This window comes from Amblyraja radiata, chromosome 10 (assembly GCF_010909765.2).
Source record: "Amblyraja radiata isolate CabotCenter1 chromosome 10, sAmbRad1.1.pri, whole genome shotgun sequence".
Classification (NCBI taxonomy): Eukaryota; Metazoa; Chordata; class Chondrichthyes; order Rajiformes; family Rajidae; genus Amblyraja; species Amblyraja radiata.
The window spans coordinates 23204878-23231247 of record NC_045965.1 but is presented as its reverse complement, the minus strand read 5'-3'; the positions used below and the strand labels follow the sequence as shown (position 1 = coordinate 23231247).

Genomic DNA, 26370 nt, shown 5'->3' with positions numbered 1-26370 from the left:
CATATATAATTTTTTTTCTACCACGTGATTCCTAAAGATGTTGGAAGATGAGCTTATACAGCAAATAGACACAATATGCTGGAGTAACTCAGCAGGACAGGCAGCAGGGACAGGAATGGGTGACATTTCGGGTCGAGACCCTTCTTCAGTTGTCCATCACGGAAGCAGCCCCTTCTATCCAGCATGTCTATGTCAACCATCAATCTCCCCAATTCCCCCGCCTCCAACCTACACGTTACACAGCCAAGTAACCTTTTTGGGATGGCAGGAGGAATTTGAGGCAAAAGGGATGAAAAGACACACGTGATCTGCCGGGATCGTTTAGAAGGATGAGGGGGATCCTCATGGAAACTTATACAGCAGTTCAACCTACCATTTCACATACGTAAACTTTGAGGAATGTTTTTCAAAAGATTGGTGACGTTTCCACAGCAGAGAGTTGATGGATGGGAGGCTGGTTTGTGTGATGGCTGCATCCATAATTCTCTGCCAATTATTTTGTAGTCGTGGGGAGAGCAGTTACTGTAACCAGCTATGATGCATCCAGATAGGATGCTTTTGATGGTGCATTTGCGGAAATTGGTAAGAGTCGTTGGAGACATGCCTAATTCCATTTGCTTTCTCAGGAATCAGAGGAATTGGTCTGGTTTCTTGGGCCTTAGCATCGATGTGTTTCAACCAAGTCAAATTACGGGTGATATTTACTTACACCTCATAACATGATCCTCTTGGTCATCTGCACATCAACAATATAGATGCAGATTGAAGCAATTAGTCCATCCTACTTCCTAAAGTCCATGACCAGCTCCTTCATTTTGATGACATTGATGGACAGGTTGTTCTCTTGATAATATGCTACTAAGCATTCTGTTTTCTTGCCTGTACTCCTAGTCGTCATTGCTTGTTTGGGGGACACTCAAATGGACTTATTTGGCATGCATGCCTCTGCACCCTTACTGAAGTGTACCCCGGTCTAGTGCAGACGGCAAAATCTCCGATTGAGATGCTCAGCGGCATTCTGCATTGGAATCCTGATAGTGTTGTGGTAACACGTAGGAAGGAATGAGTGCGTCACGTGTCTCCGTGATAACTATATTGGTAATGTGTAACCTGAGGAATTGCTCTTCGGAGGCATTGAGATAGGAACATGCGTCCCTGTGAACTCTGGGGACAGAATCTTTGGATACAAACGTTGATTCACAAATTTGCCTTTGCCACCTGTAACATTTAAAATACATAAATCACTTACTGTGGAATCACTGTTAAGTAGTTAAATAGAGCTCTATTTATCTCAAAGATAGACACAAAAGCTTTTTGTGTCTATCTTCAGTTTAAACTAACATCAGCAGTTCCTTCCTACTCTATATATATTCAATCCAGAGAGTCCTGCACTTACCAACTGCCATTTGTTATTTACACATGAATGACTATTTCAATTGTCTATTTCAGTGCAATTGTGTCCCATCTTACAATCGCCTAGTCAACATAAATCAAGTATTGTCATATGCACAAGTACAGGTACAATGAAAAGCCTGCTTTCAGCAATGTCACAGGCAGGTAGAGTCAGACAATGCACACAGTGCACAAGTTGTACACAGCAGTGAAAAGAGAAATACAGCAAAAGAAAACATCAGTGCAAACACAGTTAGAAGCAGGTCCGTGGTAGTGCAAGAGATGGTCCATGGTGTTATGTTGCTGAGGTAAGATTGGGGTTGAGTACAGGTTGGTTCAAGAACCTGATGTAGGAAAGTAGTTATTCCTAAAACTAGTGCTGTGGGACTTAAGGCTTGTATATCTTGGGATTTTGTTTTAACTTTGTTTGAAGGCACTTCATAAAACCAAGTTGTTTTTCTGTCTGGTTATTAACGCAGACAGAAAAACAAATCGGTTTTATGAAGTGCCTCGTCACTCCCTCTTCCTCCTGCTCTCCCATCAGGCAAGAGGCACAGTAATGTGAAAAAGTATACGTCTAGATTGAGGGACAGTTTCTTCCCAGCTGTTATCAAGCAACTGAACCATCAAGAGAGCAGACCTGACCTACCATCTACCTCATTGGAGACCCTCAGACTATCTTTAATCGCTGGACTTTATCTTGCACTAAACATTATTCTCTTTATCCTGCATCTGTACACTGTGGACAGATTGATTGTAATCACATATAGTATTTCCGCTGACTGGATAGCACACAACAACAAAAATCTTTTCACTGTACTTCTGTACACGTGACAATAAACTAAACTAAATGATAGCTGCAAAGTAAGACCATTTACAAAACATGATTTCAAATCTTGGTGACAATAATCTAATTAGTGCAATAATTATTTGACCCATTTGTTTGAATGGATAATCATGTGCCTCTTCTTGATTGACTGATTAAGATTTCTTTATTTCTTGACAACTCATTACGGAGCGCATTCAACATTTGTGTCTTTGCACAGCTAATTTTAATAGGCTCTTGTGTCTTTATGTATTGGCCCAATTACATTGAGAAGAGGATACCTTGAACATACATGATGTGTTGGATTTCTTCTGTCTTCTAAATAAACAAGAGACTGTAGGTGCTGGGATCTGGAGCATAAAACAAATTACCAGAAGAATTCAATGAGTCAAGCAACTTCGGTGGTGGCAAAGAGATGGTCAACATTTCATATTGAGACCATCCATCAAGACTCTTGTCAACTTGTGGCTCAATTTTTGCCCTACAAATTCCTATAAATATAAACTAAGAATGTTATGAGGCCAAGAGAGTGTCTGGTTCCGTGAATTCTTAATCGTAGAGTGTTAAACAATTACAATGAAGTGAGACTAATAATTAAAGGGATAAAAAGCAATGAGAGTCAGCACAATTGCCGAGAAAAAAAATGGAGGAGAAATAATTTAAACTTTTGAACACTTTTCTAAAGGAATGAAACTTCCATAGTTTCCTTTTCTTGTCTGTGTTGATTGGTGAGACACTGTGATGTTTCTGAAACGTTATCCTTGTGAATAAGAAACATATTATAAGAAAAATAATAACACTAACTTTCTGTAGCAATTCACAGTTCACTTGTTAGCTCTTCCTGTGAACAAGTAGAGGATGAATAAACAAAATGCAGGCACCTTGTGTTTAACGCTTGCTAGATTTATGGATTTTTAGAAAAACGTGATTGTCTAATTATTACTGGTTTAATTTACGCTCTGCTATTTTCGGAATAATCCACTCAAATTTATGCATGGCATGCGGTGCCTGACATAAGTTTGATTTATGCGCTTTTTGATTTACGCGTTGTTTCTCAAGCGTGTAACACCCCCCTCGTACAATGCGAGGTGCATGTACTGGCATGTACATGAAGCTTTTACCATTGTTTTGGGAATAAAATTTGGGTTGATTTATTTTTGTAGCTTGCAAATCTATTTTCCACTGTAAATCAGTCTGCATCATGCTTGTGTGCAAAGGAGTTTATGTTTGAGATTAGAATTGATTTCAAGTCAAGTTGAGTTTATTGTCAAAGACATAAGTACAGGGAGGGTACAGGTACACCAATTATCATGCTTCACAGAGACTTGGACAACAAACAAAAAAACATAAGTCATGCACAAGTTATACATAAATTACACGTAGAGGCAGTTGGGGGGGGGGGGGGAGACTGCAAAAAAACATTCTATTCATGCCAAACACAATTCTGAAACAAGTCTATGGTACTCCACTGTTGTGTTTGTGATGTAGGATTAGGATTGTGCAGGTTAGTTCAAGACCTGGTGATTGTAGGGAGGTGTTTCTGAACCTGGTGGTGTGGGAATTCAGGCTTCTGTACCTCCTGCCCAATGTTAACCTCAAGAAAAGAGCACGGCCCAGACAGTAGGGATCTTTGACGGCCTTCTTGATGCAGAACCTCATGTAGATCCTTCGATTGTGGGGCTTGCTGTTCCAGTGATGAACGGGGCTGAGTCCACCTCTCTGCATCCTCTTGTATTCCTGGGCATTGTCGTTGCTACACCATGCCATGATCCAACCAGTCAGGATACATTAATCATTTTAATAAATGTGCAACCTTTCAAAGAGGGTTAATAAATGTCTTCTGAAGAGTGGCAAATGAATACTGATTGCAAATTTAGACTTTTCCCTTGTAAATTGGCAGATGCTGACCTTGAAGATATGATTGCTATGCATTCTTTTTTGTTGGGAAGTTGGCCTTGAGCATAAACATACTTGAGTATTCAGTCCTTGCAATGCATGTATTCTGGCTTTATTTGAACAATGTGTATCTTTTGGATGTGAAGTATTTTAATCCAGGGAAAATGAATGCAGGATGTTTTGTCAGTCAGATTTTTGTAATTATAGATTTGAATAGAACATTTTATCTGTTAGTATCGAGTTATATTTAAACATTAAGAAGCCTTGAAGCACAGATCACCCAGAGAAGTTTACCACTGTGGAAAAAGTCAAATAGAGTACTGTTTTTATTTAATTACTAATTTCGGAGACTTGCAGAGATGATATTGAGTTATTATACGAGGTTCAAGTTAGGAAGAACACCCTTCCATAATCAATGCTGGTCCTTGCATTTTAGTTAGGATTTCAAAATAAAAATTGAACATTAGTTTCTAAAATATAAAAATGTGAAAACATGGAAGAACAAGATTAGGCCATTTTGTCCCTCAAATGTACTTTACCATTCAATGAGCTTGTGGCTGATCTGTGACCTAATTCTATGTATCTGCTTAAGCTGCATTTCCCTTAATAGCTTTGGTTAATAAAAATCCTGTTTCAGGTATAAAATAAATCGAGTCAATTCCCTTTGTGGGAGCGTTATTCCAAACATTAAGCTTCTTTTGTCTGCAGGATTCCAGACTTAAATCTTGAAAGATGTGGCTCAAATTTTTCAATAGTTTCCCTAAATCCAATACTCCAAAACCAGTGGATATAGTTTCTCAATATCCACCACATCACTTCTCCTGAACATCTGCAGAGTGCATGGCCCAGACGGTAGGGATCCTCAATAATAGATGCCACCTTTTTGATGTGGCACCTCGTGTAATGCTTATTATGTTGTGGTGGGCTGAGCTGTACCCGTGATGGACCGGGCTGAGTCCACCACTCTCTCATCCTCTTACATTCCTTGGGCATTGTAATTGCCATAGGAAAAAAGAAAAGCAATCATTATTTATTGAAAATCAAAAAAAAATTGCAAATGCTCAATTTACAATGAAACAGAAAATGTGGTGGATATTAAGTAGGTCAGGGAAGAGAAGCATCTGCAGAGAGAAACAGAATTAAAGCTTCAGGTTAAAGATTTATTTCATCGGTCAATTCACCCTCCTTTCTCTAAAATTCTATGAAGCCAATTTGAAATGTCCTTTCCCTTTGCATCAGACCAGGAATGTATCATCTGAGACTATGAGTTACTCCAGCATTTTGTGTCTCTCTTATATGTTGTTTCTTGTAAGTGTTGAATCAAATTAAGAGATCATTAGCAGGCTTATGATATTGCTGGCAGTTGGAGTTGAGAGGCTTTTGGACATTCTGATGTAGGTCATGGCATCTATTGGAGTCAACTGAGTATAAATAAAGCCCCAATGCTGGGCGATGTTGCCCAGGAGAGAACTGCCTTTGTTTGCTTATCTTACCACTCTTGTCAGGATAAGAAAGTTTTGAATAGCGGCACAGGATCAGACACTTGCTGTAGTTCATTTTGTAGGTGATACAAACGGCAACTGAATTTTACCAGTAATGGAGGGAATTAATATTTAGGTTGGTGGTAGGCTGCTTTGGCTTTTATGAGTGGCTAGACTGCCATTGGAGTTGCAAGTAGCCTGACAAGTGTGACAATTTATGAAAGAAAATTCCCATTCATTTGTAAAAAGAAATTTGCGTGTTTACATTCACTCATTCTGATTGGATAAATATTTTCACTTCAGTATTCTAATCAGTAGTTAGCTAAATGACTTTGTTCCATTACATTAGCAGTTACATTGACATGCTTTATTTGTGCATATAAAGAAATTCTGGAGTTAATTGCTTTAAATGGAGGTCTGCAGATGGGTCTTATCCCGAAACATCACCTATTCCTTCTCTACAGAGATGCTGTCTGTCCCGCTGAGTTACTCCAGCATTTTGTGCCTATTTTAGAGGATATAAATTATATTTTTATGTATTGGCTGGAGTTAATTGCCTTCCCTTTTAAGAAGTTTCAGCATAAAAATAGGCAATAGAAAAGTCGTAGACAGAGTAATCGAATAGCACAACACTACAGCATCAATAGATATCAGTTTACGTTATTTAAATCTAGGGATGGAAGTAAGCAAACCATGAGCAGCAGCTATCAATGTTCTGGATCCCTGAATGAATGCACTTGGAGAACTTTTGTTTCCATGGCCTTAAAAGGGACATTAAAATACTGGAAAAAGTTTACATTGTATATGCTTGTTCCAGACGATTACAGTTATCTGGAAAGAGTTGATAGTTTGAAGCTTTTCACTTTAGAAAAGAAAATTGGAGGTGAACTGCTTGAATTCTACAAAATACCAAATGGGTTCAGTTTAATTTAGTTTAGAGATACAGTGAGGAATCAGGCTCTTCGGCCCACCGGGTCCGTGCCGACCAGCAATCCCCGCACATTAACACTATCCTACATCCACTAGGGACAATTTTTACATTTACCAGGCCAATTAACCTGCAAACCTGTACGTCTTTGGAGTGTGGGAGGAAACCAAAGATCTCAGAGAAAATCCACGCAGGTCACGGGGGGAATGTACAAACTCCGTACAGACAGCACCCGTGGTCGGTATCAAACCCGGGTCTCCGGCTCTGCATTCGCTGTAAGGCAGCAACTCTACCGCTGCACCACTGTGACTGCCCACCCAAATGGGTTGGATGTAGCTAAAATACTTCCACTTGTATGAGAATCTAAAGTCAACAGTAAATGTAGTTGCAAAACTTCCAATGGGAAAAGGAGCATTTTCTTCATGTAATTATGGTTAGACCACAAAGCTTAGAGTCACAACAAATACCTGAGGCATATAACTTAGTCACTAACCTAAATAATACTTTACCTCTTTGATGAATAATAAAACTGCTTCTCCCAGCTATGCCATTTCGAAATATTCATTGTTTCCCACTGGAAGATGAGAAGAGTTCAGTTAAGTTTATTGTCACGTGTAGTTTATTGTCACATCTCGGTAGGTACAGAGAAAAGCTATAATAATGAAATTAGAGAATAATGAATAAGAGAAACACTATAATAATGATAGCTGATTCAGATTACAAAGGACTTATCATTACAGTTCCATGTCACACCTTTTCATCTACAAAGAAAATGCAATGTCACCCAATTTCCATAACAATAAGATTTTGCTTGCAGATGCATGCTGAATCTAGGAAATTATCACAAAAGCTTGAATTTGAAATCTAATTTGAAATAAACCTGGACCATCAGTAATATTCTTCTCTTTGTTTCCAGTTACAGATGAAGATACTGTTAAGAGATATTACGCCCGATTTGAAGAGAAATTCTTCCAGTGTTGCGAAAAGGAACTTGCCAAAATCAATACATTCTATTCAGGTAATGTTAAATGCTGAAGAAAAATCATTGTGGAGTAATGTTTTGTTCACGTTTGTGTCTTTTCAATAATTAGGAACAATTACAAATTACTTAAATGTAAGAAAATACTTTTCGTTATGTTATCTCTGTAAAACGGCACTATGGCGGCAGGGGTAGAGTTGCTGCCATACAGCATCAAGAGACCCAGATTCAATCCTGACTACAGAGATTGTACGTTCTCCCTGTGAGCACATGTGTTTTCTCCCAGTGTTCCGGTTTCCTCCCACATTCCAAAGATGTACAGGTTTATAAAGTCAATTGGCTTTGGTAAGTTGCAAAATTGTTCCTATTATGTAGGGTAGTGCCGGTGTACTGGGTGATCAGTGGTTGGCGCAGACTCAGTGGGCCAAAGGGCCTGTTTCTACATTGTATCTGTAAAGTCAAAAGTAAAGTCAAAAACATACTATTTTATGCCTCATTTTATCTACCTTGTTGATGGATTTTTGATATTAGAATCATGACAAATCATGGAATATGAGCTGGCATAGTTAAGTAAAGATCATCCAGCCTGCATCATGAAAGTATGGTGCACATGTATCATTATATTTTCTATCCCGCCTAAAGCTATATGATCTTTTGAGAGAGGTATGAAAATAGTATTTGTTGGTCAAATTTAAGAGGAATATTCAGGGAATAACTCTAATGACTCTCCAAGATAATCCACGTTGTAAGTAGAACCCAGTTTCTTTACAAAGTAATCTCTGCCCCAGTCTAAACCAGGCCCATTTCTTCTATAACAAACAGAAGTGAATCTGAAGCATAAGCTTCCAGTTCATGCAAATTTCATGGAATTCTAAAACCTAGACCTGGCTTGATACATGTTAAATTATGGGTGTTTTTAGTAATCCCTAACTAGTCATTCTGTGTCTTACCAAAATCTTCGTGTTTTTACCTTTCGCATTCTGCTAATCTTCAACCTGAAACATCAACCCTTTCCACATAAGCTGCCTGACTAGCTAAATATTTTCAGCATTTTCTGCTTTTATTTCAAAGACTGTGTCCTCAATGTCCACATTTAGACCATTAATATAGATAGGAAAGACTTTGGATATAGGCTGTCTTTTATGGGCCTGTCCCACGGGCGATTTTTTTGGCGACTACAGACGACTGCTGCAAAATATTCACCATTTTGAAATATTTTTGGCGACAGTGGCGATAATTTTTGATGTCATAGGTTGACGTAGGTGTTGTCGTAGGTGCTGTCGTAGGTTGTCGCCAGGTGTCATAGGCGAATTCCATTAAAACTAGTCCCTGGCAGTCGCCTAAAGAGTCGCCTAATTGGGACAGGCCCATTACTGTTTGCTTTAGTCTGTCATTGTGGCATCTATCACTCCAAAGTCATTGTCCCAAACTATAAACTCTTAAATTTCACTCAAGGGATTTCTTAATGTTCTGCACAAACACTATGCCAATGGGCATAGTAAATGGAACAAAAAAAGCAGCTTCAATAAATATATATTTGAGTATTTATTTAAAACATATTTGATTAATAAGAATCTTTGAAAAGTAGATTGATTCTTGTTAAAACTTGGTATGGTGGAAGCAGCACTGAAAAGAGAAAGATATAAGTAAAACTAGAAGAGTAGTACTCCATCTGCTGGTAAACTGAATATAGGTTAGAAGATTCCACTTTAATATATTAAACTGGTCTCAGCTGAGGGCAGTAGCAATGTGTTAAAATCAGCTTAACTATTTTGACTTTAATTCCCTTCCCTACTCGCTTATCAGCTTGAGGGGCCCATGAACAGGGACAAAGGTAGATAATGTATATGTGGTACTAGGCTGTCTGTACGATTGAGGAATAGAGGGTCTGTGATGTCCCTATTGGGATACGGAGTTTGTAAGATGATAAAGGTTGAACATTCCAAGGAATCTAATTTTGAATGAGGTACAGACTCACTGGAAATTTAGTAATTCAACATCTATTTCCATCCCAGAATTTTGAAGAAAGTCTTTTAGAAATATCTGTGTAAGGTGAATTGTCCATCTACATGCTCCTGTCAGGGAAAACTATTATAGAAGGTAGAGAAAGAGCTCTGGGTGCTGCTCGGTACATATCTCTTTTTTAACTCAAAAGTTGCTTGAGTCATGTTTTGATGAGATAGCTAGGGAAAATAGTACCAGATTCTGATAAATGTCATTACATTTTTCAAGCGAAAAATGTTTCTGAGGATAGTGTAGTTGATGTTGTCTACATGGAGGTCTTTGACAAGGCACCACATTGGATTTGCATCCAAAAGGTTAGAGCCCATGGAATCCAGGACAGTTTGGCAGATTGTATCCAAAAAAGGTGAAATTATAAGACGCCACAACGCAGAGATAGATGGTGAAGGGCTATTTTTATAATTGGAAGACTGACTAGTGATATACTATAGGCATCAGTGCTAGGACCTATGCTGGTTATTATATGTTAATGATCTGGATTCAAATGTATGAAAATAATAGGATTGGTGATAATGAGGAGGATAATCTTCAGTTCTGGAATGAAAGGTTGATGAGTTGGTGAAACAGGTGGAGTTTTGTCCTCAAGAGTATTTGATGTTGCTTTTTAGTAAAATTAAAACGGTTAGAATATACAGAAAGGACCCTGGAAAGAACTGAGGAGTAGCTGGACCTTGATGGTAGTGTTCGAGAATCCCTGGATGTAGGTAAGGTGGTTAAGATAGCATGCTATATATAATCATACTTGCCTTTATTAGGCAGGAGAGAGAATATAAGAGCAGGGAGATTAGGGTACAATCATATAAAACAATAATTAGATCACAGAAACTGTATAAACTGGGTACAGGACACTGATTGAAGTATGCAAAATTAGGAGGAGCATTAATAGAGTACATACTGAGAACCTTTTCCCCTCAGCAAAGGTGTCAGTGGCCTTTACAGGCTTAAGGTAAAAAATAGGAGATTGGGGGGGGAATTAAGGTAGAATCTTTTCACCCAAAGGGTGATTGAAATCTGGAACACATTGTCTGGGGAGATGGTGTAGCCCTGAACTCTCAGAATGTTCAAGAAGAATTTGGAGTAGCATATGAAACATCATGGCACTGAAAAAAGGATGCTGGACAAGAACTGGCAAGCCTTCTCCTCCCATAGTCAAGGTGAAAGATGTCGGCTACTCTGGGAGAGGAGGAGGAGGCGGGAGTGACGGGGAGTGCAAAGCAACAGCCGACAGGAAGAAGCAGTAAATGGAGAGAGGAGAGGGTGCCCCACGGTCTGCGTCCTGTTTGCGGTGTCGGCCTGAGGAAAGCTCTGTCGACCAGGGGCTACAATGTGAGCTGCAACAACAGCAGTGGCAACCTTGTGGAAGATGCCAGTGACTCGGCTGGCTCTTGCTCTCCACTGCCTCCGTCGCTCTCACCCAGTGTCACACTAACAATGGCCAAAACTAGAAGAGCTACGAGCCCGGGTGACGCTTTTATATCTATGAAGTGGGTGGGAAACCTTTGCTATTCTCCTGTTGCAATAAGCAGGTTAATGGGAAAACGGTACCACCTATTGTGAATTGTTTATGTAAGTGCGAGTTTATATAACTCGCCTATTATGTAAATCAGGTGTGTCTGCATATTGTAACTTAAGAATATGGTGCGGTGAAATTGGATGCTTTTCAAATTAACTCATAGCTGCTTCAGATTGTGTACTGTTCAAGTAGAGTTGAGTTTATTGTCATATGCACGGATGGTAATATGTGAGGACGATGGAAAATTTGCTTGTAGCAGAATCACAGGCACATAGACTCGTACAACGCACAAAAACATACATTATGCATAAATTATACATACTTTATCCAAGGCAGTGAAAAGGAAAAGATTGCAAAAAACAAAACATTTGTGCAATAATACACAATTAAAAATCAAGTCCACGAGAGTGCAAGAGATGGTCTGTTGTGTTCCATTGTTGAAGTAGCATTGGGGTTGTACGGCTTGGTTTAAGAACCTGATAGTTGAAGGAACCTGATAGTTGTCTTACATTTAATCCATTAATTTCCTCCTTAGAAAGCGAATATGTCTGCTTATTTTCTCATCAAGTATATTGTGTGTCCCCAGAAGTTCGATGGCTCTTGCAGTAGCTGTTCTTCCTGAGTGGCTCTAGTTAACAAGTGTTAAACTGCTAGAGAACTAAGTTTCCAGAATTAGTACTCTACTGCTATTTGGTAACATAAAATATGTGAGCTATGTATCAGTGTTCAAGAGTTCTCTGTGCCAAGAGCTTTCTTCGTACCATCAAGTGCTGCACATTACAGAATTTACGCTGAATTTCCGTTTAAATGTTCTTTTACCTGACAGATATTTTAAGGACCAAGATGTGTCATGTGTTACTTGGAAGTATTTATATCATGAACTATGGCCAGACAGAACCTGATATAATTCATGTTCCATACTTTAGCTGGGTTTCCTCTCATTTCATCAAAAAACCTTGGAACAGGAAGGTGGCTGATGGTTTTGTTGGCGGTTGTGTTGCTGCACCAATTAACCAGAAGGGAGCAACACAGATTTTAAAAACTGCCAGGTCGTCTGAATGGTAGCATTTTCACCTGTTGAATTAATGAAATGTAGATTCAAGACTTGCTCAGGATCTTTTGTGTAAATGTTCTTGTAACTTTTCAGACTCCACTACAAGAGTGTCAGCAGGAACCTGTTTACTTCGATAATCTGTGAACTAATGCCGGAGCAGGGAATGCTCTGAGGAAATACACACACGCAGCTATGCTAGTCAAGAACAATTTTCCAAATTAAACTTTAAAGCAAACAGTTGAATGTAAAAGATATCATTGCATTAATGGAAGTTCTCCAATTCAAGTTAACATTTATCCTCAACTAACACCATATTTTCCAAATTGAAGATACGAGAAACTGCAGATGCTAGAATCACGAGTAAAAAACAAACTGCTTGAATTAACTCAACAGGTCAGGTAACATCTGTGGAGGGTATAGACAGATGATGTTTCGGGTCAGGACCTTTCTTCAAACTAATGGAGTAGTGGGGAGAAAGCTGAAAAAGAGAGGTGAGGGTATGGGCATATCAACCTTTCAGTCCTTTGCCTCCTCCATTGCAAAGGGAAGGCCACGCACAAACTGGAAGAACATCGAACAATACAGCACAAGAACAGGCTCTTCGACCCACAATGCCTCCACCAAACATGATGCCAAGACCAACTTTTCTTTGCATGCACATAATCCATATTCCTCTATTCCCTGCATATGCATGTGTGCCTATCTAAAAGTCTGTTAAATGCAACTATTCAATTCAATTCAATTCAACTTTATTGTCATTGCACAAATACGAGTATAGGTACAACGAAATGCAGTTTAGCGTCTGGTCATAGTGCAAGATAGTAGAAGTAAAAATAAAAATACAAAATAAGCATACAATAAAAATAAAAATACTGGTTAACAATGTGTGGATTGTGGATGAATTAAAACTGGTACATAGGCAAATAACTGTATACAAATGGGAGAGTCTAAAGATAGCTAGCGACGGGACTCTGAGTTCAGCAGTGTAATGGTGTTGTTGAAAAAACTGTTCCTCAGCCTGCTTGTGCGAGACCTGAGGCTCCTGTTCCGCCTCCCTGATGGGAGGAGGGCAAATAGTCCATGGTTAGGGTGAGAAGGGTCTGCATCTGCATCCACAGTCTACTTATCTTTGCCTCTCAAAATGTTGTGCAGTGTTCAAGAGCCTGGTAGCTGCTGAGTTCAGCTGTTCTTGAATCTTTTCCGGGTACCTATACCACCTTCCCAATGGTAGTGCAAGATTGGAGCGTGGCCAGGGTGGTGTGGATCTTTGATAATATTGGCTTGGCATTTTGTAGCTCAGTTCAGTATTAGGGAGAACAGTACTTGTGATGGACCGAACAATGTCTACCAACCTCTATAGCCTTCTTCGTTCCTGCGCTTTCAAGTTGCTGAACTAGACTGCGATGCAACCAGTCAACTTGCTCTCGACCATAAAAGGATTTCAGAATAATAAGGCATTGCTACCAAAGCAAAAATGATTTGGCTGATGTTGGATTGAGCAGTGATATTTACTCTGAACTACTTTTCTCCATGACACTCTCATACAAGAGGGATATAGCTACCAATCCTCTCCCTTTGATGACGTACGAAACATGGATGTTGAGCAACAAAATGCCCACAGTCAAAGAGCCTGTCAATGATTATTATTTAATTGTGCATTTATTTGGCATGGATTCTGGCTATTCGGACAAACTGAAGATCCCTGTAGAGTCATATCAAAACCTGACTCAGCAATGGCTGTTTACCAAGCAAGAATGAATGAAGAGGAAAGAAAGCAAGGAGGTCATGGCTGCTGGCTTTCATTGCTTCCAATAATTGTAAGCATGACAAATAACTGCAATTGAGAATTACAAATAGCAGCATTAGAGTGAAGGTGGTTGTCTTGCATGCAATACAATACAATACAATACAATACAATACAATACAATACAATACAATACAATACAATACAATTCAATTTATTGTCATTTGGACCCCTTGAGGTCCAAACGAAATGCCGTTTCTGCAGCCATACATTACAAACAAATAGACCCAAGACACAACATAATTTACATAAACATCCATCACATTGCTGTGATGGAAGGCCAAAAAAACTTCTCTCTCCACTGCACTCCCCCCCGATGTCAGAGTCAAAGTCAAAGCCCCCGGCGGGCGATGGCGATTGTCCCGTGGCCATTAAAGCCACGCCGGGTGATGCAAGGTCGCACACCGGGTTCTTGATGTTAGAGCCCCCGGCGTGCGCTCGCAGCCCGCAGCCATTCCAAGCCGCGCGGGGCGGTGCTGTAAGGCCCTGCTCCAGGTGCTCTTCAACCCCGCAACTCGGGCGGGAGAAGTCGCCGCTGCGGAAGCCCCGAAAAGCGGTCTCCCTCCAGGGACCCGCGGGCTCCCGGTGTTACCGTCCGCTAAACCCGCAGTTTGAGCCACCGAATCTCCGGGGGTCGGGTCGCAGCAGCGTCCACCACAGCTCCACCCGCTCTGGACTCGGCCAGCTCCGCAACGGTGAGGTGAGTAGTCGGCACCAGAGCCCCCGGTCTTCCTGTTGGAGGCCGCTCCTCGTTGCAGCCCCAACGACAACGGAGACCCGACAAAGAAAAGGTCGGGTCTCCCGTGCAGGGAGAGATTTAAAAGTTACCCCCAACCCCCCCACACCACCCCCACCCCCCCACACACATACCCCAACAAAAATAACAAAAACTACATAAAAACATAGACATAAAATAATAAAAACGCAGACGGACTGCAGAGGCCGCAGCTGACGAGAGTCGCGCCGCCTACCGCAGTAGAGATTTCTAACAGTTCACTTAAGCTAACTACAGTACAAACTGAGCATGCTAAAAAAAATGGTCAGTAGCTCGTGGTTTGTGTTTTGCATACTGTGAGATATTGGTTGAGGTTAACCAACACCTACTAAACATTTTAGACACAAAGTACAGGAGTACCTTGGCGGGTCAGCCAGCATCCCTGAAGAAAATGGATAGGTATGAAATCTGAATAAGGAAACATCACCTATCCATTTTTTCCAGTGATGCTGCCTGACTGCTGAATTACTCCAGCACATTGTGTCTATCTTTGGCATAAATCAGCATCTGCAGTCTTTTGTTATTATTTGCTAATGTTTATTCTATTCAATGAAGATTGACAGCACAATTGAAAGAAGTCATTTAAATTATGTAATGCTTTCCCCCACCTCTGGTTTAAAGCTTTGGAGTTAATAATTTAGAGTTAATAATATCTGTTAAGGAAAAGTGTTGCAACCATTTTACATACATGTAGTTTTACAGTCATCAGAACACTGACCTATAAACTTTTCCATTTGTTTTGGTTGAAGGAAAGATTTTGGCCAGGACACAGAAACCGCAGAGAGCGCTCCCTCCGTAACTCCCTGGTCAATTCGTCCCTTCCCACCCAAACCACCCCCTCCCCTGGTACTTTCCCTTGCAACCACAGGATATGCTACACTTGTTGCTTTACCTCTCCCCTTGACTCCATCCAAGGACCCAAGCAGTCTTTCCAGATGCGGCAGAGGTTCACCTGCACCTCCTCCAACCTTATCTATTGCATCCACTGCTCTAGGTGTCAGCTGCTCTACATTGGTGAGACCAAGCAGAGGCTTGGCGATCGCTTCGCCCAACACCTTTGCTCAGTTCGCAATGACCAACCTGATCTCCCGGTGGCTCAGCACTTCAACTCCCCCTCCCATTCTGAATCCAACCTTTCTGTCCTGGGCCTCCTCCATGGCCAGAGTGAGTCCCACCGTAAATTGGAGGAGCAGCACCTCATATTTCACTTGGGTAGTTTACAACCCAGCGGAATGAACATTGACTTCTACAATTTCAGGTAGTCCTTGCTTTCTCCCTCTTTCCCCTCCCCTTCCCAGCTCTCCCACAGCCCACTGTCTCCGCCTCTTCCTTTCTTCTTCCTGCCCCCACCACCCCCACATCAGTGTGAAGAAGGGTCTCGACCCGAAACGTCACCTATTCCTTCGCTCCATAGATGCTGCCTCATCTGCTGAGTTTTCCAGCATTTTTATCTACATCCTTTCCTTTAATTATTTTTTAGATTCACCTGAAAGAGCAACAATATTTCATCCTGGAAGCTGGAGTTTCTATCCTTCCAGTATCAGAAAATATAAGCCTTTGGAGTGAAAATTAGTGCTGGAATGTACAGTCCCCGCTCTTGATCCCCTTTCTTTTTTACCCAAAGGCACTGCGGGATTATGAAATCAGTTCTGTATTTGGCAGCAGATGCAGAGGAAATATATTGGATTATAAGAAACATTCAGGGATTCTGCAACAAAGAAATAAAACTGGTATACTACTGGGATCTTTTATAAATGTAAATATCAGTTTAGTTATTAACTTTCACAACATTAAAGTGACTGTGGTTGGGCATGATAAGCTCATATCTACTGGAGCAATCTTTAAGAAGCTGGAAAATACAAATATAAAGAGAAAGGTTTCTCTTGGATGTAATTTTTCAAACACCTCATAAGTGTTACTTGGTTTAGCAATTTGCATTGCTAAATTGAGTTTTCATTTTTTCCAAAAATTGTGACTTTATTTTAAAGCAAGGCAATTTATTAAACATTTATGAACATATTAGAAAGAAGCTTTATGAAAGCCATCCTGGCATATCTTTGACACCTTCAAAATCAGCTCAATTGAAAAATATAATAGTGACCCCTCTGCAACATTTTGCAATATTAACTGTCCATTGCGTGATGTTGGCTTGTAAATGAACACCAATTTCCAGTACACAAAATTGCTGGAGAAACTCAGCGGGTGCAGCAGCATCTATAGAGCGAAGGAAATAGGCGACGTTTCGGGCCGAAACCCTTCTTCAGATTGAAGATATCAGTCTGAAGAAGGGTTTCGGCCCGAAACGTCGCCTATTTCCTTCGCTCTATATATGCTGCTGCACCCGCTGAGTTTCTCCAGCAATTTTGTGTACCTTCGATCTTCCAGCATCTGCAGTTCCTTTTTGAACACCATTTTCCAGTAACTGGCTGCTTAATCCAAAGTGATGCAGAATAAAGAGGCTGTTCCTTGCCTGAACATAATTGACTGCTACTTTGATGTGAACTCTCTCAATTTCCAGTTTCTATTTTCTCTCCAGTATCCTTAAATATGTTGTTGACTCGCAACTCTGTGCCAGTTTTGCTATAATTCCTATAATTCCTTATTTAAATATATCTGGCTACCCTTCTCGCAACAACAGCACAAAAACAGCCCTATTCAAATTCACAAAATTATTTTGATTTGACACTCTATGGTACATTCTCCCTCATTGTCATCTTTGCAACTTAAAGTTTAAGCAGGAGCAAGGAACAATACATCTTGCTTCCTATGTGTTGATCTCACTCCCAACCTCCTCTATTGTTTAGCTCTGTGGAACAGCCTTGCTTGGTTTCACTTTTGCTATATCAATCACAGGCAGGTCATCTCCTGAAATGGTTTCCTATTCCAACCATATATCATTGCCTCTTCAAAGTCTTTCCTTAATCTCTTCCTTATCCCCTTTTTGTATACTGGCCTTTGACACAGCCATTAGATAAGAGGTCAGCTGTCATATGTATTGATGCTGTCCATCACCACTTCTGTGCACCCAGGTGACTTCAAAAATCCCCCGGATGTGCATTGAAGAGTGCAAAAGTGCAGGTCCTATCACAAGATCCATAATTATCAAATCAATTGCATTCTATACATATAGCTGACCTGGACCATTTGTAATCTTAGCATATTGAGCTAAATTGTATACAGAATAATATATACAAAAATATTAAGATCTAAATATAAAATGAATAATTAGTATCATAGTCATAAAGCACGGAAACAGGCCATTTTTAACCCAGCTTGTCTATGTCAACCATGTGCCCATCTAAGCTACTCCCATTTCCTGCCTTTGACCAACTCCCTCTAAAACATTCCTATCCATGTAGCTCTCCAAAATGTATTTTGAAAAGTTGTTAATGTACACCTTAACCACCTTGTTTAGCAGTTCATTCTGTAAACATACAATTTATTCTTACTATTTTTTTAAATTAAATATCTTAATATTATAAATTATAAGAGCAAATACTATTTACTACCTGCCCACTTTGCTCTGGAAGAGGATCATTAGAACATCTCCTCAGCAGCTGCCTAAAGTCCCTTGGTGAAGGTCGCTATCGGTGGCGCCATGACCAGGTGCTCAGCGTGGTTGCAGAGAGCATAGCCACTGCCATCGGTAACAGCAAACACCACCACGCCCCAAAGAAATTAATCACTTTGTCAAAGCTGGTGAGAAGCCTCGACCACAACTTAAAACAAGGACGGGCCTCCTCCACACAGCCACTGACTGGCAGCTGCACGTCGATCTGGGCAAACAGCTGACATTTCCACAGCAACATCACTCTGGCCAGACATGATCATCACCTCCGAAGTGACAAAGCAGCTGATCATTCTGGAGCTGACAGTGCCCTGGGAAGAGCGTATTGAAGAGGCTAACGAGGAAACGCGCAAAGTACCAGGAACTGGTGGAGATGTGCCAGGACAGCGGCTGGAAGACATACTATGAGCCCATAGAGGTGGGCTGTAGAGGCTTTGCAGAATGCTCACTCTGCAAAGTCCTCAACCAGTTGGGCAGTACGGGGCTGGCAAAGAAGAGGGCTATTCAATCCGCAAGCGAATCCACAGAGAAAGCCACTAGGTGGCTTTGGATTAAGAGGACTGATCCGTGGGCGGTTGCTGCTGGGACACAAGTCTGGGTCTGATCAGCCCCGACTGGGTCGCCTCGGCGAGGGTGTCTGATGTTGTGAGACCCAAAACACCCGATGACCCCAAGTTGCATCACTGAGGGTATGTCCCAGCGCATCTAGAAGATGTATCTTTCACACAGTTTATGGAGCTCATTTAAGGTATATTACTCCCAAACATTTGAGAAAATAACACTGCTGGAAAAGTTAGTCAGCATCTGTGGAAGTTAATGAACATATAATGAATTCATTCCCTCCACAGCTGCCTTCCTTCCTTTCAAATGTCTCAAATGAAGTTTGTGTTCCTGAGGACACTTCCAGGAAAGAGGTTATAATTGACACTATAGACAAGAAAATTATGATGGTTCAGTGGGAATGAATTATGATTAAGATCACATGGCATCTGTCATACAGGCTTACCCCTTGTGACACATGATGTAATTGAATCGCGCTCTACATCAGCTTTATGGCACACCCATCAATGTCTAATTACATAGAAACATAGAAACATAGAAATTAGGTGCAGGAGTAGGCCATTCGGCCCTTCGAGCCTGCACCGCCATTCAATATGATCATGGCTGATCATCCAACTCAGTATCCCGTACCTGCCTTCTCTCCATACCCTCTGATCCCCTTAGCCACAAGGGCCACATCTAACTCCCTCTTAAATATAGCCAATGAACTGGCCTCGACTACCCTCTGTGGCAGGGAGTTCCAGAGATTCACCACTCTCTGTGTGAAAAAAGTTCTTCTCATCTCGGTTTTAAAGGATTTCCCCCTTATCCTTAAGCTGTGACCCCTTGTCCTGGACTTCCCCAACATCGGGAGCAATCTTCCTGCATCTAGCCTGTCCAACCCCTTAAGAATTTTGTAAGTTTCTATAAGATCCCCTCTCAATCTCCTAAATTCTAGAGAGTATAAACCAAGTCTATCCAGTCTTTCTTCATAAGACAGTCCTGACATCCCAGGAATCAGTCTGGTGAACCTTCTCTGCACTCCCTCTATGGCAATAATGTCCTTCCTCAGATTTGGAGACCAAAACTGTACGCAATACTCCAGGTGTGGTCTCACCAAGACCCTGTACAACTGCAGTAGAACCTCCCTGCTCCTATACTCAAATCCTTTTGCTATGAAAGCTAACATACCATTCGCTTTCTTCACTGCCTGCTGCACCTGCATGCCCACTTTCAATGACTGGTGTACCATGACACCCAGGTCTCGCTGCATCTCCCCTTTTCCTAATTCTGTTTGGAATTAGAAATGTCATCCTAATCTGTTAAATGGAAGAGGACATTTTAAGACCATAAGAATTGACAACAGATGTATTTCATTTAGCGTCTCAATCCTGCTCTGCCAATGAATCGATCACAGTTAATCTGACGCCTCTTCTCCACTTCCCTGTTCTTTCCCTATAACCATGTATTCCTTTACTAATTGTAAATCTATCTGTCTCAAATGTACAAAAGCACTCTCCATCCATATCTCGCTCTGGCAAAGGGTTCCCAAGAGTCACTATACTCTGATGCTCCTCAATTTTCAATGGGGATCTCCATCCCATGGTTTTGAAACCATGGCTTCTGATTCTGGAAACGTCCTCTCAGCATTTAACCTCTCTAGTTCCCTGAGGATATACATTTCAGTAAGTTTGCCTCATTCTTCTATACTCCATTGATTACACCCACATCCTGTTCAAGCTTTCCTCTTAGGATAATCCCTCCATACCTGGAATCACCCTAGTGGACCCTTTCTGAAATGCCATCAGTAAAATAATAGCTTTACTGAAGGGACAATAAGGCCACTGCAAATTATTTGGAGTACTCAAGACATGGTCTCACTGTTGCCTTGTGCAATTGTAGTCAGAATTCCCCTTTCCACTCCAGGTTTCCTTGAAATACAGATCAATATCGCTATTGCATCCTGCAATTACAATTTTCTGTGTTTCATGCACAAGGACCCATAACATTCATTTGTGCTACAGTTTGCTGCAATTTTATTCTCTATTTAAATAATACTGTTCTTTTGTTCTTCATTCCAAATTATATGACTACATTTTCCCAATAACCTGGCCACTGCCATTTTCAATATTACAAGATAGCTATAAATGACAGAATATTTTTCTGCCTCTTAGCTTGACTGCCAGGAGTGAAAGACCACAATTTCCAACATTTTGTCATTTACTGTTTTTTCAAAATCTTGGATTGTTACTAGCACTTATTCAGCCACTCATTCTAAGTCACACTTTAAACCAGAATGTCTTCCTGATTTCTACCCTAAATTTTACTTTCATCTATACCTCCTGTTCTATTGAAATAACACAGCATGAAGCTCTGAATTAACTTCATGAACATCCGTCTATCCCATGACAGGGGGAGGAGTTGTGCAGTTTGATAGCCACGGGGAAGAAGGATCTCCTGTGGCATTCTGTACTGCATCTTGGTGGAACCAGTCTGTTGCTGAGGTACTTCTCAGGTTGACTAGTGTGTCATGGAGGGGGTGAGCTGTATTGTCCAAGATAATCCGCAGCTCCCCTCCAAGACCTCCTTCCATGAATCCAACTCCGTCGGACGGAGCCAGCCTCCCTGATGAGTTTGTTAATCATGTTGCCGTCGGCTGCCTTCGCCCTGCTGTCCCAGCACACGACAGCGAAGAAGATGGCATGGCTACCACCGATTGGTAGAACATCTGCAGCATCTTGCTGCAGACATTGAAGGAGCAGAGCCTTCTCAAAAAGTACAGCTGGCTCTGTCCCTTCTTGTACACGGCCTCCCTCTCTCCAGACAGAAAAGAGTTCCCTTAGTCCTCCCCTATCATCCTATTTGATTCGTATCTAGCATATCATCCTTCATCTTTTCCACCAGCGGCAACGGGATCTCATCACGCACGCATTACATCTTCCCCTCCCCTCCCCTCCACTGGTCTACTCGTTCTTCCCCACCCACCCCTCCAGACTGCAATTCAAGAGCCCTCTGTACCCTATTCCAAAACAGTTCACAAAACCAATTAGCCATTATTTGTTCATACTCGTACCAAACATATTTTTGCCTTTCTCAATTTCCTAGCTTCCAAAAATCTAGTTAACCTAAAGACTAAATTACTTTTGTTTAAATAATTGAACCTCTAAGGAGAATTATCAAATCAAATTAAGCAACAAGTTATAGTGCATTAATAATTAAATTTCAATGAGGGATTTATATTATAATGTTGTGTTTGCAATCTATGAATTGATAATATAGGGAAAGGAATGGATGATTGAGAAGGGTTAAAAAGTAGATTTATTTGAAAAGTAAGAACTAACACTCTGCTTTCTATGAAAACGATTGTACCTATTTTATTCAGATGGTGGCTCTTTAACTTCAGTGAACTGCATGTTTATTATCTAATTTCCCTTTTTTCAGATCATTGTTCAAAAATTGTTGTAGCCTTTCGGTTCACGCCCATATGGTAGAGCATTTGTGTGAGAAAATCCACATTTCCTCTTTCTCTCAAAATAATGCTGCATACATCATATTTAATGTCGGAGTTGGCTTTGGTTAAAAGCTTTTTTTTTAAACCCATAGTTTTGTTTAAACCAGAATTCCACTAATTCCAATAATGGCTAATTGGTTCCTCCCATTAGATAATTACTGGTCATTATTTTTTGCCTTTTGCCTCACCACAAAAAATAAGTAATTTGTGTAACGTGTACAAGTGCTTATTAAGCTTAACCTATCTGACCCCTGACAGTCTTGTTCACATATCTGTGCACATTAGAATAAATGGAAGATTTTGCAAAATCATGAATTAATATTGATATACTAGAGATAGACACAAAGTGCTGGAGTAACTCAGTGGGTCAGGCAGCATCTCTGGAGAAAAGGATGGATGACATTTTAGGTCGGGACCCTTCTTCAGACTCCGTGCATAAACAACAAAGCAGGAATTTGCACTATTTACCATGCCAGTCAGCAAAATGAATGAGAGTGCGATTCCTAGACCTTTTCATCTCATTTTCTCTTTAATAGCAAATCATTCTGCAAAGCTCTAATTAAATTTTGCTATCCATTGTATTTTATAAAGGGCATTTTATTTCTTCTTTCAAAAATCTGCCAGATTATTTTCTTGAAAAACATGATAAATGTTCGAGTTTAACTCGATATATTCTCCAGTTTCTGTGCCAGAACGAGTCCTAGTCTCTTGCACCATAGACTATTTTCCCTGACACCATCCTCTTTAAACCTAATTGTATCTTCTCCAACTCATTTACTTTTCCAAAATAGGATATCCAAATCTGCAGTATTGGAGCGATATCATAACCAATGATTTATTTGTGCTTTTTCTGTGTAAATCAGATCTTATGCTGATCCATTTTGTTAATTCAGGTTTTTGCACCCCTTAGTCCGTTCAGTGAAAACACCAACTAGAATACTGTAAAGATCCTTAATTTCACCTGGGTGACCTTGCTTCCCTTTCCTGCTCTCCAGCTCCAGTTCAGCAAACGGAAAACATGTGCTCTCAGACAAAGGAAAGCATATATTTATCGGGCTGATACAAGGGGGTGGTCACCTAAGCCAAACACTGCAGAGTAATAATCATCAATCAACTTATAAGTCATTAGGTAGGCGTGAACAGTCTGTTTTACGGGAAATCACGTGTCTCGGGAAATCGAGTCCTGACTAGTGATGTCACTAAAACGAAAGTAAAACCAAAGTAAAGCTATATTTTATTCGGCCACCAGTTATCACACAATCTAATTGACTCTCTCAGACCTAGAGTATCCCCATTTCTGCATATTGTCAATTTAGCTGAACAAAAGAAAGTGAGCGGGTATAGCATGCAGCAAAGGATTAAAGGATGTTTAAGGCACATTGACTTAGCTTTTTAGAAAATAAATTATTGAGAGCAAATTATTTAGAAACTAGATTCTGAGAAGCAATTATTATTATTATTCGGACTTTCTTAAGTTTGTGAAAATAGCTGATGCTGGAATTTGACTTTTTTTAAATAACACAACGCTTGGAGTGAAGAGAGATTAACAAACCTAATAGAATTGGAGAAATAAGGAAGTGCAGATGCTGGTTTACAAAAGCAGACAAAGTGCTGGAGTAACTCAGCGGGTCATACAGCATGTCTGAGAACCTGGATAGATGATGTTTAGGGTTGAGACCCTTCTTTTGCCCCATACCTCTTCCCTCACATCCATCCAGGTGAGACAGAGGTTCACATGCACCCGCTCTAATCTCATCTATTGATATTCGGTGTTCCCGATGTAGTCTCTTTTACATCAGCAAGACCAAGCAGAGACTCAGCAATCGTTTCACTCGGTCCATCAAGGTCTTTTGGATGTCCTCGTTGGTAACCATTTTAACTCCTCTTCACATTCCCATACTGACATTTCCGTCCTGGGCGGCCTCCATCACCAATGAGCCCACGTGCAAAGTAGAGGAATGGCACCTTATTCCACCTGGGTAAACTACAATCCAACAAGATTAGAATTAAATTCTCCAATTATGGGTAACTAATCAACCCCCTCCTCCCATTCTTTCCTATGCTCCACCTGGGCTCCCATCCATTTCTGCCCTATTCCTTCCTCTGGATTCACAATTTGTAACTCTTCCTTTCTTTTTCCCTCATTATAGGAAATGACTTTTGCAGGGTTTCAATGGCACTCTGTTGCCTCAATCACATTGCCTTTTTTTGTAAATAATCCTCTATTGTGTGCAAGTTGCTGAATCAATATGTTGCTGCTCATTGTAATTTCCTTTCATGTTTATTTTTCTTCCCCTTGGTTCCACAGGTAAGTCATCAAATTTCACAGCTAATTGATTGTATAGCTTTAATACAGCATCACCATCTGTCTGTGGTAGTCTTTTACCTTCTTACTTATCAAGGATATATCCAATTCTGGCAGAGACTCTGCTTCTATTGCCCTTTGAACAAGTAAGTTTCAAAGACTAACACCTCTGTGAGAAAAACATTTCCCTTCATCTCTGACTTAAATAGCCAACCCCTTACTTTTAAACAGTGACCTGCTGGTTCTATATCCTCCAGCAAAAGGTACGATCCTCTCCACGTCTACACTGACACAGCCCCTCCTGCTTTTGTACGTTTCAGTCAAAATATCTCTCATTCTTGTCATCTCCAGTGGACTCGTCCAACTTTTCTCCATAATACAACCTGGGAATTCTAGGTACGAGCCCAGTAAAGCTTCTGTGAATTGCGTGAAATGAATTCATATCCTTCCTTAAATTAGGAGACCAGTACAGAGCACAGTACTCTAGATGTTGCCAATGCCAGTACCATAAGAAACTGAAACATGTCTCCCTACCTTTTCACATCCTCCTAAACTCACCTCTTTCCTCCTTCCACAACTCCTTGGTTCACTCATCCCTTACCACCCAAAAGTTTTCCCCCGCAACCGTAACCTATATAACACCCATATAACACCTGTCCCTCTACCTCTTGGTTGCTAACGATATTAACTCCTCTTCCCATTCCCATACTGACCTTTGTGTCCCGGGCCTCCTCCATTCCCAGAGTGAGGCCACACACAAACCGGAGGAACAACACCTTATATTCCGCTTGGTAGCTTGCAACCCAATGGTATGAACATAAAATTCACCAATTTTAGGTAACTACAAATCCTTCCCCCTCTCTCTGTTTCTCTCTGTAAATCCACCTGATTTTCCTTTGTTCATGGTACATGCTGTTTAGTTTAAAGATACAGCATGGAAACAGGCCCTTCACCCATCGAGTCAATTATGACCATCGATCATCTGTTCACACTAGTTCTATGTTATACCATTTTCTCAAGCACTAGGAGCAATTTACAGAGACCTATTCACCTCCAAACCCATGCGTCCTTGGGATGTCGGAAGGAACCAAAGCACCCAAAGGAAACCCACGTGGAAACTCCACAGAGACAGCACCCGAGATCAGTTCTTCAAGGAACTGTAATACATTGGAGAAAAAAAAGCTTTCCCTATCTCCCTTCTCCAGTCTAATGGAGGATTTTGGAAAATTAAAACTAACACAGAAACCATTGATATAGCATTGTTTTTGAGATGCTTTTGAGATTCATAGGTAGACACAAAATGCTGGAGTAACTCAGCGGGTGAGGCAGCATCTCTGGAGAGAAGGAATGGGAGTCGTTTTGGGTCGAGACCCTTCTTCAGACTGATGTCAGGGGAGGGAGCGGGACAAAGATAGAATGTAGGCGGAGACAGTAAGACTAGTGGGAGAACTGGGAAGGGGATGGAGAGAGAAAGCAAGGGCTATCTGAAGTTAGAGAAGTCAATGTTCATACTGCTGGAGTGGAACTGCCCAAGCATATTATGAGGTGCAGTTCCTCCAATTTGCGTTGGGCCTCAATGGAGGAGGCCCAGGACAGAAAGGTCAGATTGGGAATGGGATTGGGGAGTTGAAGAGCTGAGCCACCAGGAGATCAGATAGGTTAAGACGGTCTGAGCGGAGGTGTTCAGCGAAACGATTGCAGAGCCTGCGCTTGGTACCACCGATGTAGAAGATTCATAGTGTCTGGATACTTTTCACCAATCGAGAGATTTCAAAG

General features: G+C 40.9%; 1 protein-coding gene across 1 annotated transcript in view; it reads left to right on the top strand.

The window, feature by feature from the left end:
- Positions 1–26370, top strand: part of xpr1 (xenotropic and polytropic retrovirus receptor 1) — a 208125-nt gene that overhangs the window by 96953 nt on the left and 84802 nt on the right. The window contains exon 3 of the mRNA XM_033028353.1: positions 7440–7541. Coding sequence (XP_032884244.1) covers positions 7440–7541 — 102 coding nt within the window. The remainder of the gene's footprint in view (positions 1–7439; positions 7542–26370) is intronic.